The following is a 14,061-nucleotide window of genomic DNA, read 5'->3' on the forward strand; positions in this document are numbered from 1 at the left end:
GGATGTTGCAGGTGTGGGAGGGGCGCTGGCGGGTGATCCCCTATGACGTGCTGCCCGACTGGCTCAAGGACAACGATTACCTCCTGCACGGCCACCGGCCCCCCATGCCCTCCTTTCGCGCCTGCTTCCGCAGCATCTTCCGCATCCACACCGAGACGGGCAACATCTGGACACACCTGCTGGGTGACTGGGGGGCCTGAGGGGTCCTGGGGGGGGCCTGAGGGGGCCTGGCAGGGGCCTGGAGGGTCCTGAGCCCACAAGGAGCTCCCACAGCCCCCCCCAGCTGAGGCTCGGCTCCTGCTCCGCGGTGGGATGAGGAAAACTGGGAAAAATGGGGAAATCTCAGAGGATGTTCCTCTGAAATCGCTCCAGAGGAGGCCACGGAGATGCTCCAAAGCTGGAGAGCCTTTGCTGTGGAGCCAGGCTGGGAGAGCTGGAGGTTCAGCTTTAAGGTCCCTCCAATGCAAACCATCCTGACATTCCAGGATTTTGGAGCCCCTCTGTTCTGGAGCCAGGCTGGGAGAGCTGGGAATGTTCCCCTGCAGAAGAGAAGGCTCCAGGGAGACCTTGGAGCCCCTTCCAGGGCCTAAATGGGCTCTAGGAGAGCTGGAGAGGGACTGGGGACAAGGGATGGAAGGACAGGACACAGGGAATGGCTTCACACTGCCAGAGGGAGGGATGGATGGGATATTGGGAAGGAATTCCTGGCTGGGAGGGTGGGGAGGGGCTGGGATGGAATTCCTAGAGGATGCCTCATCCCTGGAAGTGTCCAAGGGCAGGTTGGAACAGCGTGGGATGGTGGGAGGTGTCCCTGCCCAGGGCAGGGGTGGGATGGGATGGGCTTTGAGGTCCTCCAGCCTGCAGCAGTGTGGCATTCCAGGATCCCATGGAACACAGGGATGCTCTTTGCCCTGGGCCTGGCGCTGCCCCAGCCCAGGAGCCTGTGCCGGGCCCGGCCCTCGGGATGGATCCCTAGCTCCCCTGGGATCCATCTCGGGCCATTCCCGGCGGCTGTGCTGAATTCCTGGGCGCTCCACAGGGTTCCTGCTGTTCCTGTGCCTGGGAATCCTGACCATGCTGCGGCCCAACATGTACTTCATGGCGCCGCTGCAGGAGAAGGTCGTGTTTGGGATGTTCTTCCTGGGGGCCGTGCTTTGCCTCAGCTTCTCCTGGCTCTTCCACACCGTCTACTGCCACTCCGAGAAGGTCTCCCGCACCTTCTCCAAGTGAGTGCGGCCTCCGGGAGCCTCTGGCTTCCCACAGCACCTCCTCTTCCCAATGTTTGAGCCTTGGGAGCAGGGGTGGTCACCCAATCCAGCTGGAGCTGAGGGGAAGCACAGCTGGGTCCTGGGAATCTGCCCTGGGCCTGAACACCCAGAATCTGCTGGATCGAGGGCCTCAGGGGGGTGGGAAAGGTATGGGACCCTTCAGCTCCCATGGGAACATCCTCTGCTCCCAAGAGAATAGGAGAATAGGAATAGGAGAATAGGAACCTATTCCCTGGTTCCCAAGGGAATAGGAACATTGTTCCCAGGGAACATGGTTCCCAAGGGAACAGGATTCTGGCTCCCAAGGGAATAGAATCCTGTACTCCCAAGGGAACAGGCTCTGTAATCCCAAGGAACAGCCTCTAATCCCAAGGAACAGGCTCTCTAATCCCAGGGGCACAGGCTCAGTGGGACCCTGCTCCTCCCAGGCTGTTCCTGGCATTCCCGGGGTGCTGCTGTGCTGGGAATGCTGCCCATCCCTCGGCACCACCCCCTGAGATCCCGCGGGATGCAGGGCAGACCCGTTGGAGTGTCCTGGTGTTCCCTGGGGACACGTCTCAGCGCCGGGATGGGTCCTCAGAGCAGGAGCAGAAATCCATGGGCATAAATCCGGGGGGTTGGAGTCTCCAGATCCCTTCCCGTCCCTCCTGTCATTCCCAGGCCCCCCATCCCAGTGGGACCCCACCCCCCATTCCCCCCCTCCCAGTGCTGGTGGCTCCAGGGGAGTTCCCTGTGCTGTTCCAGGTTGGATTACTCGGGAATCGCGCTGCTGATCATGGGCAGCTTCGTGCCCTGGCTCTACTACTCCTTCTACTGCTCCCCCCAGCCGAGGCTCATCTACCTCTCCATCGTCTGTGTCCTGGGAATCTCCGCCATCATTGTGGCCCAGTGGGACCGATTCGCCACTCCCAAGCACCGGCAGACACGGGCAGGTGGGAATGGGGGTGGGAATGGGGAATGGGAATGGGGAAATGGGGAATGGGAATGGGAAATGGGAATGGAGTGTGGGGAGTGGGAATGGGAATGGGGAATGGGAATGGGGTGTGGGGGAGTGGGGAATGGGAATGGGGGAATCGGGGGGAAATAGGGGAAAGATGGAGGGATTGGGGGAAATCGGGGAAATTTTGGGGGGAATATGGAGGAAATCAGGGAGAAATTGAGGAAACTTGGGGGGAAATTGGGGGAAAGATGGAGGGATTGGGGGAATTATGGGGGAAATTGGGGGGAAAGTGGAGGAAATTAGGGAGAAATTGGGGAAATTTGGGGGAAAACTGGGGGGAAGATGGAGGGATTGGGGAGTTCTAGATCCCTGTTTGGGGAAGGATCAGTGCCAGAAGGAGTGGCCAAGGTCAGGGAGCGTTTGGAGAAGTTCAGGGAGAGTTTGGAGAAGTCCAGGGAATGTCTGGAGAAGTTTGAGGAACATCTGACCAAGGCCAAGGAGCGTTTGGCCAATGCTCTCAGGGATGAAGGGGGGGTGTTGTTGGGTCTGGTCCTGTGCAGGGTCTGGAGCTGCACTTCATCCTTGAATAAAGTCAAGGAGTGTTTGGCCAAATTCAAAGGAGTGTTTGGAGAAGCTCAAGGAGAGTTTGGAAAAGTTTGAGGAACGTTTGGAGAAGTTCAAAGAATGTTTGGGGAAGTTGGAGGAGAGTTTGGAGAAGTTCAGAGAGTGTTTGGAGGAGTCCAAGGAGCATTTGGAGAAGTTTGAGGAGCGTTTGGAGAAGTTCAGAGAATGTTTGGGGAAGTTGGAGGAGAGTTTGGAGGAGTTCAGAGAGTGTCTGGAGAGGTCCAAGGAGCGCTTGGCCAACACTCTCAGGGACAGGGGGGGTTGTTGGGGCTGGAGCTGCCCTTGGCCCTCAGGGGTCCCTCCCAGCTGGGCCATTCCAGGACTCTGGAGGAGAGGGATCTCCCCTGGGAGGAGGTTCCCTGGCACAGGACAGGGGCTGGGGGTGCCGGGGCCGTGCCCTGATGCCGCCCTGGGCACCCAGGGGTGTTCCTGGGGCTGGGGCTGAGCGGGGTGGTGCCCACCCTGCACTTCACCATCGCCGAGGGCTTCGTGAAGGCCACCACGGTGGGGCAGATGGGCTGGTTCTTCCTCATGGCTGTCATGTACATCACGGGCGCCGCCCTCTACGCCGCCCGCGTGCCCGAGCGCTTCTTCCCGGGCAAGTTCGACATCTGGGTGAGTCAGGGGCTGGGGGGGTACGGGGGGGGCTGGGGGGCACAGGGGGCAGAGCTGGGCCGGGAGGGGGACATTGAGGGGGGCACTGGGGGTTCGGGAGGGGTGGGGATGGCGCTGGGAGAGTGGGATGGAACAGTCCTGGGGCAGCGAGGAGCAGCTCCTGGTGCCCCCTGTCCCTGTACCAGCACAGGCCCTGTGCCCCCTGTGCCACCACAGTTCCTGTGTCCCCTATCCCTGTGTCGGGGAAGTCAGGCAAAAATCGGGGGAAAACAGAGGAAATTGGAGGAAAATCAGGGAATTTGGAGAAGAAAATGGTGAAATTGGTGGAAAGTGGGTTAAATTTGGGTTGGAAACGGGGGATTTGCTCTGCTCTAAAGGGCTTCCCCCCCCCAGTTCCAGTCCCATCAGATCTTCCACGTGCTGGTGGTGGCCGCAGCCTTTGTCCACTTCTACGGGGTGTCCAACCTGCAGGAATTCCGCTACGGGCTGGAAGGGGGGTGCACGGACGACTCCCTGCTCTGAGGGCACCGCCTGCTTTTAGTCCAAGCTTTCCTCAAGTGCTTTTTAAACTCTTTTTGTCTTTGCTCAGATCCAAGGAAGACTCAAAAACTGGGTTTGGGGGTTGCTGGTGGGGTTTTTTTGTTGTTCTTTGGGTTTGTTTTTTTTTAAAGAAACGGAGAAATCCTTTAGGAAAGTCGTCGACCAAATCTTCACCCCCTCCCCCCAGTGGGGTCTGGGGGAGGTTGGGGGCTCCCCCAGGCCGGGTTTAGCTGCACTGGGGCTCCCCCAGCACAGGGAGCAGCTGCTGTTCCTGCCCAGCCAAGCACATCCCGCCTCTCACCGACCCCACATATCCCCCCGGGAATTCTGCGGCTCCCAGGGCAGCTCCCGGGGCACAGAGCGTGTAATTTAAAATATTTTAATTGTCCTTTTTTTCGGTTTGGTTTTTCCTTGACCATGTAAAGAGAAAGGAGGGTATTTAATATTTAAACTGAGCTTTAAAGGCAGCCCCTCGGCCAGGAGGGGCAGGGGGGGCTGGTCTGGGAATCAGAGCTGCTGTAGAGACAATAAAAGGTCACTGTTTCAGTGTCACCCGGGCCCGTCGTCACTGTGTCACCCTTTCTGTGCCACCCCCTGGGGAGGGACAGAAGCAACTGCTCAGAGGGTGTGGGGGGCTCCAGCACCCTCAGAGTGGGGCAGGGGGGTCTGGACTGAGACAATAAACTGGGATTAACTGGGAATTCTGGGGGGTTGTGGTGGGGATGGGGCGGGAAAACTCCCCCTGGCTGGGGCAGCCTTGGGGGGGGAAATTCCTTCTGGGATCAGGGGCAGGAGGGGGCACAGCCCAGGCAGGGCCCTGAGTGGGGCTCAGGGACCACTGAGGGGCAGAGCCCAGCTCAGTAAAGCCCAGCTCAGGCAGCTGAAGGCCACTGCTTGTGGCAGGGCTGAGGGACAAGTGTGGGCAGGGCCACCACGGCCACTGTGCCCCTGGCCCTGTGCCACCTGGGCTGAGCCTGACTAATCCTGCATCCCTGTCCTACCCAGGCTGAGCCCAGCTGATCCTGCACCCCCTGTCCCACTCAGGCTCGGCCCAGCTGATCCTGCAGCCTTGTCCCAGCTCCAAGGGATGAGAGCCAAGCCCTGGAGTCCTGGGCTGGCTGTGGGACAGGCAGGAGTGAGGGTAGTGTCCCTCTGGAGGACACAGGATGAGCAGGATCTCACACACTTTGTCCGACCCTCTGCCAACGTTCCCAGGGTCCAACACCACTCTCAGTTTTCCCATTCTCAGCTCTGGCTCCGTTTGCTCCTCCCTGGGCAGAGGAGAAGCCACAAAGTCACTCTGATGTTCCTCGAGGCTTTCAGGATGTTGGATCAGCCCCTGACAAGGATCAGCAGGGACTGACCCAGGCCAGGAATTGCCCTGGCAAACCTGGATGGGGCAGGGACTGTAACTGCTGGAGCAGGGAAGGGCCTCGCCGGCAGGAGTTAGGACAAAGCCAGGAGCAGATGCTGGAATTGGGATCCCAGTGGAAGCTGAGGCTGTGCTGGCAGCAGGAATGAAGGTGCAACACTTCCCCCTCCAGCCCCACCCCCCAAATCCAGGCTGAAATTCCAGCTGCAGGTGCCACATCCCAGAGGAGACTCCAAGATTTTCACTCCAGTGTCCCAAGGATGACAAGACTCCGTGTGCTCCTTGTCTCAAACCTCCTTGTAATTCCAGCCCACGTGTAACATTACAGATGGGAATTATTGGGAATAAATAGATTTGTCATCTCCTAAAAGTTCTCCTGAGCTCTGGGAAGTGCTGCAGGTGTTCCTGGGAGGGGGGAGGGGAGGGACATCCCATCCCAGAGCTCCAGCAGGGACATCCCATCCCATCCCAGGGCTCCCAGGCCCCTCACTGGTACTGTTGATAGTTGCTGAACGGGGGAGGCTGGAGCTGGGAGGGATCCTCGGACAACTGCGGGCCTGGAGAGGGAGAGGAGAAGCAAATCAATCCCAAAAGGCAGGAGATTCCTCCTGCAAACAGTGGGTTGGTTCAGACAAAATCCCCTGGAAATTAATCCCCAATCCCAGCCTGGTTTGGGTTTCACAAAGACTGTCAGAGGTTTCACAGAATCCTGGAATGGTTTGGGTGGGAAGGGACCTCAAATCCCATCCAGTCCCACCCCTGCCCTGGGCAGGGACACCGCCCACCATCCCAGACTGCTCCAACCTGGCCCTGGACACTCCCAGGGATGGGGCAGCCACAGCTTTTTTGGGAATTCTATCTCAGCCCCTCCCCACCCTTACAGGGAGGAATTCCTTCCCAAAATCCCATCTAACCCTCTGGCAGTTGCTCCCCCCAGCAGTGGGTTGGGAAGCTGAATCCACAGTTGTTCCATTCCAGTGGTTCCTTTATCCCTGGGGTTAAACCTTCTCAGAGGGGTTGAAGGCACCTCCAGGGCACTGACGGGGTCTAGAAAGGGTTCCCTCTCCCTGCTGGGAAGCCTGGGAGCAGCCTGGGATAGTGGGAGGTGTCCCTGCCCGGGGCAGGGGTGGGACTGGATGGGATTGAAGGTCCCTCCAACCCAAACCATCCTGAGATTCTCTGACAGAGATATTTAGGATTTTCCACAGCCAGGCATTCCCACAGTCACCAACCCAACTGACATCCCAGCTCCTGTTTTACTTGGGGAAAAAAAAAAGGAATGTGGGTTTTGAAGTTCAGGGAAAGGAAAACCCCTCAGCCTTCCTGGAAATGGGTTATCTGGGTCTGCCAGGACCTTATCAGCTCCTGCACCCGGAGTTCCCACACCTGTACTGCCAGGACCTTCCCTGGGCTGCCAGGACCTGCTCTGGCCTTCCAAACCCTTCCCTGGGCTGCCAAAATGTGTTCTGGAGCCAGGCTGGGAGAGCTGGGAATGTTCCCCTGCAGAAGAGAAGGCTCCAGGGAGACCTCGGAGCCCCTTCCAGGGCCTAAAGGGGTTCCAGGAGAGCTGGAGAGGGACTGGGGACATGGGATGGAGGGACAGGACACAGGGAATGGCTTCCCTCTGCCAGAGGGTTGGATGGGATATTGGGAAGGAATTCCTGGCTGGGAAGGTGGGGAGAGGCTGGGATGGAATTCCCAGAGAAGCTGTGGCTCCCCCTTCCCTGGAAGTCCCCTGGATCAGGTTGGACGGGGCTTGGAGCAACCCAGAAGGAGCCGATGATATCTCAGGGGTCTCCCTGGCTTTCCAGAGCCCCAGGAACTCCCAGATTCCCTCTGGGATACGAGTGCTGGCTGGAAGAGGCCGATCTCTGGGATCCCCCCATGCCGGTTCCTCACCGTTGGGGAACTGGGTAGAGGCAAATCTCGTCAGTAGAATTCCCGCTCCCTCGATGAGCGCCAGGAGAATCCCTCCCATGGCAGCGGATCCCACCATGGCCACGGGCCCATCTGGAATGGGAAGCACAAACACACCTTGGACTTTTGGCTGCAGTGGTTCCATGTTAGACATACCCAAAATCCTGCTTTGGGCAGGAAGGGACCTTAAATCCCATCCAGTCCCACCCCTGCCCTGGGCAGGGACACCTCCCACCATCCCAGGCTGCTCCAGCCTGGCCTCGGGCACTTCCAGGGATGGGGCAGCCACAGCTTCTCTGGGAATTCCATCCCAGCCCCTTCCCTCCCTCTCTGTGCATTTGGATCTCTCCCAAAAGCAGACTCAGAGCAGTGACTTCCCATCAATTCAGGGATTCATTAAGGGATAATTCCTGGGCAACTCCCCCCTCCCAGGAACACCAGGAACCTTTGGGAAACCAGGAATTCCTTTCCTGAGCCCAGTAGGGAAGTCTCGGGTGATTTTCCAGTGGGCAGCAGATCCCAGTGAGGGTGTCCCACACCCTGCCACGGGAACTGGGATGTTTGGGGGTTTTGAGGGATTTTCCCAGTTTCTTACTCCGTGCGGCCAAAATGGCTCCGGTCAGGGCTCCGCTGGTGATGGAATTCCAGGGATCCTCCTTGCCCCTCATCCGGACCATGCTGCAGTCGATCATGGAGAAGAGCCCTCCCCACACGGCAAAGCTCCCTGTGCAAACAGCCAGGATTGGGGGGGGAAACCTGGGCATGGCACCCTGGAAACCAGGGAATGCCTCCTTGGAAACCAAGGAATGTTTCTTCCATAAACCAGGGAATGCAGCCCCCAACCCACCCAGAGCAGCTAAAATCACTGGAAAAGGGGAAATTCCCACCCTGTCATTCCAGGGATTGCTCCCCACGCATAATTAACCTGGGAACTTAAATGAAATTTAAATTAATTCATTAAATTAATTAATTTAATGTATTGAATAAATTAAATTCCTAAACTTGGGAATTTAAATGTAATTTAAATTAACTCGTTAAAATAATTAATTTAATTAATTTAATAAATTAAATTCCCAAACTTGGGTATTTAAATGAAATTTAAATCAACTCATTAAATTAATTTTGTTTAATGAATTAAATTCCCAGCCTCAGAAATTTAAATGAAATTTATATCAATTCATTAAATTAATTCTCTGGGAAACTAGGGAGTGAATTAAATTAATTCTATTATCTATTAATCGATTATTAATTTTTAATAACTATTAAATATTATTAAGCATTAATTATTTGTTATTTATATATTAATTGATAATGAATTAAAGAAATACATTAAATTAATTTAACTTAAGAAATTAAATTCCCAAACTTGGTTATTTAAATGAAATTTAAATCACTTCATTAAATTAATTTAATTCCCTGGGAAACCAGGGAAATAATTAAATTAATCATATTATTTATTTATCAACTGCTATTAACTATTAAGTATTATTTATTGATTATATATTAATTAATAACAAATCACATAAATTAATTAAATAAATTAAGTAATTTAATTAAATAAAAAATAATTAAATAAATAAAATTCCCAAACTTGGTTATTTAAATATTTAAATCAATTCATTAAATTAATTTAATTCCCTGGGAAACTAGGGAATTAATTAAATGAATTATATTAAATAGTAATATTAGCTACTAAATATTATTAAATAATAATTACTAATTAATTATGTTAATTAATGATGAATTAAATTAATTTAATGTAATAAATCAAATTTCCAGGCTTGGTTATTTAAATGCAATTTACATTAACTCATTAGATAAATTTAATTTACTAACTCCAATTCCCGAACTCAGGAATTTCAATGCAATGTCAATTAACTCATTCATTAATTTAATTTACTAACTCCAATTCCTGAACTCAGGAATTTCAATGCAATGTCAATTAACTCATTCATTAATTTAATTTACTAACTCCAATTCCCGAACTCAGGAATTTCAATGCAATGTCAATTAACTCATTCATTAATTTAATTTACTAACTCCAATTCCCGAACTCAGGTATTTCAGTGCACTGCCAATTAACCCCTTCACTAATTACCCCCGAGCTGCGGCGCCCTGGTCCTGACGGCGGTCAGGCTGCCCCTCAGCCGGTGGCTCACGCCCTGCGAGAGAGAAACGCCCCAGTAAACCCGGGAGATCCCAACCCATTCCCAGTTATCTGTGCAATCCCACGTTCCCAGCAGGCACAGGCAGTGATTCCAGGCTCTGGGGAGGATCCGGAGCCCAGGTGGGGACCAGAAGGGGCAGTAAAACCACATTAAACCACATTTTTGGCTCTTGTTTTTCCACCTCTTTCATTGGTTTTTTATCCATGTCTTTGGTTTTGTTCCCCATTCCCGTTTTCCCAGCAATCCAACCACCTGTCCCAAACTCAGGCGTTCAGTTGGGATATTCAGTCCTTGTTCCTGAGCTTTAAACCTGGAGCTGAACCTTGCAGAGCCCAGCACCAAATGTGCCAGAGTTACAGAGACACATTTCCCCCCATTTCCATGGGATTTAAAGGATTGGTAATGAAATGGGAACAAAAATGGTAAGGATTAAATAAAAAATGGTAATCAAATGGTAATGATTAAATAAAAATGGTAAAAAATTGGTAAGGATTAAAAAAAAAGCTACTAAAATGGTAATGATTAAATAAAAAAATGGTAATAAAATGGTGATAAAATTGTAATGATTAAATAAAAATGGTAACATAATGGTAAGGAGTAAATAAAAATGGTGATAAAATGGTAAGGATTAAATAAAAAGTGGTAATAAAATGGTATGGATTAAATAAAAATGGTAATATAATGGTAATGATTAAATAAAAAGTGTTAATAAAATGGTATGGATTAAATAAAAAATGGTAATAAGATGGTGATAAAATGGTAAGGATTAAATAAAACAAGTTAAAATGGTACCAAAACTGGTCCTGACTGAATAAGGGTAACTAAGGAATTCTCCAGGGGAGGCAGAGCTCTGAGCCAGGAGATGGGACCCCGAGCCGGGACAGCCCCTCCTGGCCTGGATTACGGTCATGGATCAGCCCCATCCCCTGATGTTCCTCCTTCCCCTTGGCTCCCACATTCCCCAGGAAGGGCAGGACTTCACTCACCACCGGGGAATTCCGGAAGCCCTTGATGGCCTGGAAGATCCCCCCTCCGATGGCCCCCATGGTGAAGGCCCCTCCGCAGTCATCCACGATCCTCCAGGGACTGCGGGAACAATGGGGTGGGAATGGGGAATGTCAGTCTGGGAATGGGGAATGCCAGCCTGGGAAAGGGCTGGGACAGGGCAGCACCCGGGCCCTGCCGGGACTGGGGTGGAGATCTGCCCCAATTCCAACAGAACCTAGGGAATACTGCAGCAAACACTGCCCCACATCCAATAAAACCCAGGGAATACTGCAGCAAACACCGCCCCACATCCAACAAAACCCAGGGAATACTGCAGCAAACCAACCCAACTTTGCCATTTCATCCCCCCTCCCAACGTCCCTGGAGCAGGAAGGATCCAATATCCAGAATTTCCCACACTCCTGAACTTTTCTGCACTGCCCACACAAGACAGAGACATATTTCCATCATGGAAAAGTGCAGAATTCCAGCTCTGCCCTACGTCCATCACATTCCCTGATCCCACTCTTGTCCTGTTCTATGGAAAACTGAAGGGCCAAATTCCCTGAGATTCCAAAGCCCTTTTCCTGAATCCCTCACGCTTCTCATCAGTTCTGCTTATTTAACTGAGACTTCCAAGCCAGCTTTGTTAGATTGGGACGTTTTTTCCTGGTGCATCCTGGATCCTTGAAGTCCATTCCCACCAAACACAGCTCCCAGAGGAGCAGCAGCCACAACTCCTGCTCCAGAATCCTGCGCAGGAGCCCCTTCTTGCTGGGAATACTGTCAGCCCTGGCAGGTGAGTCTCAGTTTGGGGCTCAGAACCTCTGCCCAGCACTGGAGCCTTGTGACACTAAACCCAGCTCCTACACTACGCCAGGCCTAAGCTGCCAATAACCCCTGTTGTCCCTGGGTGATCCCAGAGCACAAAATAACAAACTCCTTGGGGTCTTTTTCATCCTGCAGCCAAATGTTCCAGCCCAGCACCAGGGGTTAAACTCCTGCACTGCCAAGAGTCAGGAAATGCAGGAAAACTCAGCTCCAACACCAGTCAGGGTCCCAAAGGTGACCCCCACGGCAGGATGAGGGATTTCTGGTTTCTCTGGGAATGGGGGTGTCCCTGAGGATCCCCACAGCTCCTGCCTGTGGGGACACGGACCCCAACCCTCCTCCAGAGCACCCAGCGAGGAGGGGGTGAGGATGAGGAGGGGGCTGAGGATGGGGGGGAACTGAGGATGAGGGGAGTCCCTGGATGAGGGAAGGCTGTGGATGAGGAGGGGCTGAGGCCGAGGAAGGGCTGAGCAGTGACAAACCTCTCCTCTGTCCCAGCCCCCTGTCCTGCAGACTTTGTCCCAGGGTGTTTTTTCCCTGCAAACACCCTCTGATTTGCAGTCCCTCCTCCTGCCCATGACCTACTTTGGGATCTCTCCCTCCCTGCACCCCTGACCCATGGCACTCCTGTGGGCACAGGGGACACTTGGCTTGGGCACCCTGGCTTGTCCCCAGTGCCATCCCCATCCAGATCCCATCCCCACCCTATGGATTTTATCCTTCCTCCCGTTCTGTTTCTGTGCCCTGCTCTCATCCCATCTCACCTCCTCACAACCCCCTCCATCCCTGACTGAATTCAATAACTCAGTTTATTTTCCTTCCTCTCCTTCCTGCTCTTAATGCCCATGAAAAGGTTCCAGGCACACTGCTGTCAGAGATGCCAAGATGAAAAGCAACTCAAGTGTTCCTACCCAGGGATTTTCTGCTGTTTTGTTCTCAGGTCTCCCAGTGCAGGTTTTGATCTCCTCTGTTATGAATAAAACATCTCACTCCAACTCTCCCCCTTCCTTAACTCAGTGATCTCCTTAAAAGGCCTTTTGGAAATCTAAATGGATTATGTGGAGTGGGCTTCCCTTACCCACAAAGTCAGGGGATTCCAATTAACCAAATCACGGCCTCATTAATGAGCCCCCAATCATGGAAGGCTCCTCTCCACTCCTTCCCTCTTTAACCTTATCAGCTGTTGCCTTTTGGGTTCTTCATTTTCATCTTAAACTCCTCCCCAAGCCTTTCTGAGCAGCTTTTAAAGGAGAGAGCCCCTCTTCAATGCCAGCACAGCCCCCCTCCCTCAGGGCTGACCCACAGCCCTGCCCAGCCTGAGCACTGCCTGACCTGCTGAAGGAGCAGAGGAGAGGAAAAGAGATTATTCCATTATTAATTTACCACTTCTCTCCAAGCCTAATGTTACAGGGAATTGTTCCCCTGACTCTGCAGGGAAGGGATGTGGGGGATGAGGTCATGTTCCTGCTCCTCACAGCACCAGGGATTCCTCAGAGACAGCAGGGCAGAGGCCAGGACTCCACTTACCCTCCAAGCCCCAGGGAATCCTGCAGCTCTCCAAAGAGCTGGAAAACCACTGGGATCGGAGTCTAGATAAACAAAGGGGCCTTTTCTCCCCAGGGAAGCAGCCTGAGCCCAAGCAGAGCAGCTGCTGGGGTTGGATAAAGGGACAGGACACAGCGGACCTCAACAGCCCCACACAGCAGCAGGGTAAGGGAGAAGCCTCAGCCCATGTCAGGGGAAGCTCAGGATGGACATCAGGAGGAATTTCCTCATGGAAAAAGTGGTCAGGTACTGGAAGGGGCTGCCCAGGGAAGTTTGGAGTCCCCCTCCCTGGAGGTGTCCAAGGATGTAGCACTCAGTGCTCTGGGCTGGGATCAGGCACACTCGGACTCGATGGGCTGGGAGGGCTTTTTCAACCTCGGGATTCTGGGATTAGCTGGAGCCCACGGCAAACTATCAGTAAACACAATTTATTCTGCTCATGTCCCAGAATTTGTGCTGTGGAAAGGCCGAGGTTGACTCTCATGGAGAAAGTTAACACATGGTAACAGAGTGACTGGCAAAGTTTGGGAAAAGCCTCAGGAACAGCCCCGGGTCTCTGATTGCAGAGCTGAGCGCAACCATGGAATTCCAGGATGGTTTGGGTGGGAAGGGACCTTAAATCCCATCCAGTGCCACCCCCTGCCATGGGCAGGGACATCTCCCACCATCCCAGGCTGCTCCGACCTGGCCTTGGACACTTCCAGGCATGGGACAGCCACAGCTTCCCCGGGAATTCCATCCCAGCCCCTCTCAGGGAAGGATTCCTTCCCAATATCCCATCTAACCCTCCCTCTGGTAGTGGGAAGCCATTCCCCTTGTCCTATCCCTCCACCCCTTGTCCCAGGTCCCTTCCCATGCTGACAAAGTTGCTCAGGACTCTGTAACCCTGAGCCCAAGTTTGCATTTAAACCTTTTATTGCTGCAAATAAAACCTCTGAGCTGCCACTGACGTGGCTGTGGAAGTCCACAGGGACAGCACCGAACTGCCAGGGAGGGCTGGGGGGCTCAGGGGGGCTGGGAGCGGCTGGGGGATGAAGGGAGGCTGAGGGGGGGTCTGTGGATGAGGGGAGGCTGAGGATGAAGCAGTGCTGAGGATGGGGGGTCTGAGGCTGAGGGGGGCAATGAGGACGAGGTTGGGGGGACTGAGGATGAGTGGGACGAGGACGAAAGAAGACTTAGAGGAGGCTGAGGGGGGCTGAGGATGAAGGGGCTGAGGATGAGGAGGGCACTGAGCACGACGGGCGGTGCTGAGGG

The 14,061-nt window shown here is 53.3% G+C and overlaps 2 protein-coding genes across 3 annotated transcripts in view; one reads left to right on the forward strand and one right to left on the reverse strand.

The window, feature by feature from the left end:
• ADIPOR1 (adiponectin receptor 1) overlaps positions 1 to 4,543 on the forward strand; it is a 6,740-nt gene extending 2,197 nt beyond the window's left edge. Inside the window, exons 3-7 of the mRNA XM_027669143.1 lie at positions 12 to 183; positions 1,040 to 1,226; positions 2,013 to 2,200; positions 3,254 to 3,447; positions 3,841 to 4,543. Coding sequence (XP_027524944.1) covers positions 12 to 183; positions 1,040 to 1,226; positions 2,013 to 2,200; positions 3,254 to 3,447; positions 3,841 to 3,969 — 870 coding nt within the window. The 3' untranslated portion in view covers positions 3,970 to 4,543. The remainder of the gene's footprint in view (positions 1 to 11; positions 184 to 1,039; positions 1,227 to 2,012; positions 2,201 to 3,253; positions 3,448 to 3,840) is intronic.
• A 1,094-nt stretch (positions 4,544 to 5,637) lies between these two features.
• Positions 5,638 to 14,061, reverse strand: part of TIMM17A (translocase of inner mitochondrial membrane 17A) — an 8,947-nt gene continuing 523 nt past the window's right edge. The window contains exons 2-6 of one of the 2 annotated variants that reach the window (XM_027669147.1): positions 10,431 to 10,530; positions 9,375 to 9,438; positions 7,872 to 8,000; positions 7,259 to 7,369; positions 5,638 to 5,916 (exon numbers count right to left, since the gene is read on the reverse strand). In XM_027669147.1, coding sequence (XP_027524948.1) covers positions 5,846 to 5,916; positions 7,259 to 7,369; positions 7,872 to 8,000; positions 9,375 to 9,438; positions 10,431 to 10,530 — 475 coding nt within the window. In that variant the 3' untranslated portion in view covers positions 5,638 to 5,845. Of the gene's footprint in view, positions 5,917 to 7,258; positions 7,370 to 7,871; positions 8,001 to 9,374; positions 9,439 to 10,430; positions 10,568 to 14,061 lie in introns of both variants that reach the window. The other variant, XM_027669148.1, reaches the window with a different exon arrangement.

Source organism: Corapipo altera, unplaced genomic scaffold, assembly GCF_003945725.1.
Source record: "Corapipo altera isolate COAL_440 unplaced genomic scaffold, ASM394572v1 300, whole genome shotgun sequence".
Taxonomy (NCBI): Eukaryota; Metazoa; Chordata; class Aves; order Passeriformes; family Pipridae; genus Corapipo; species Corapipo altera.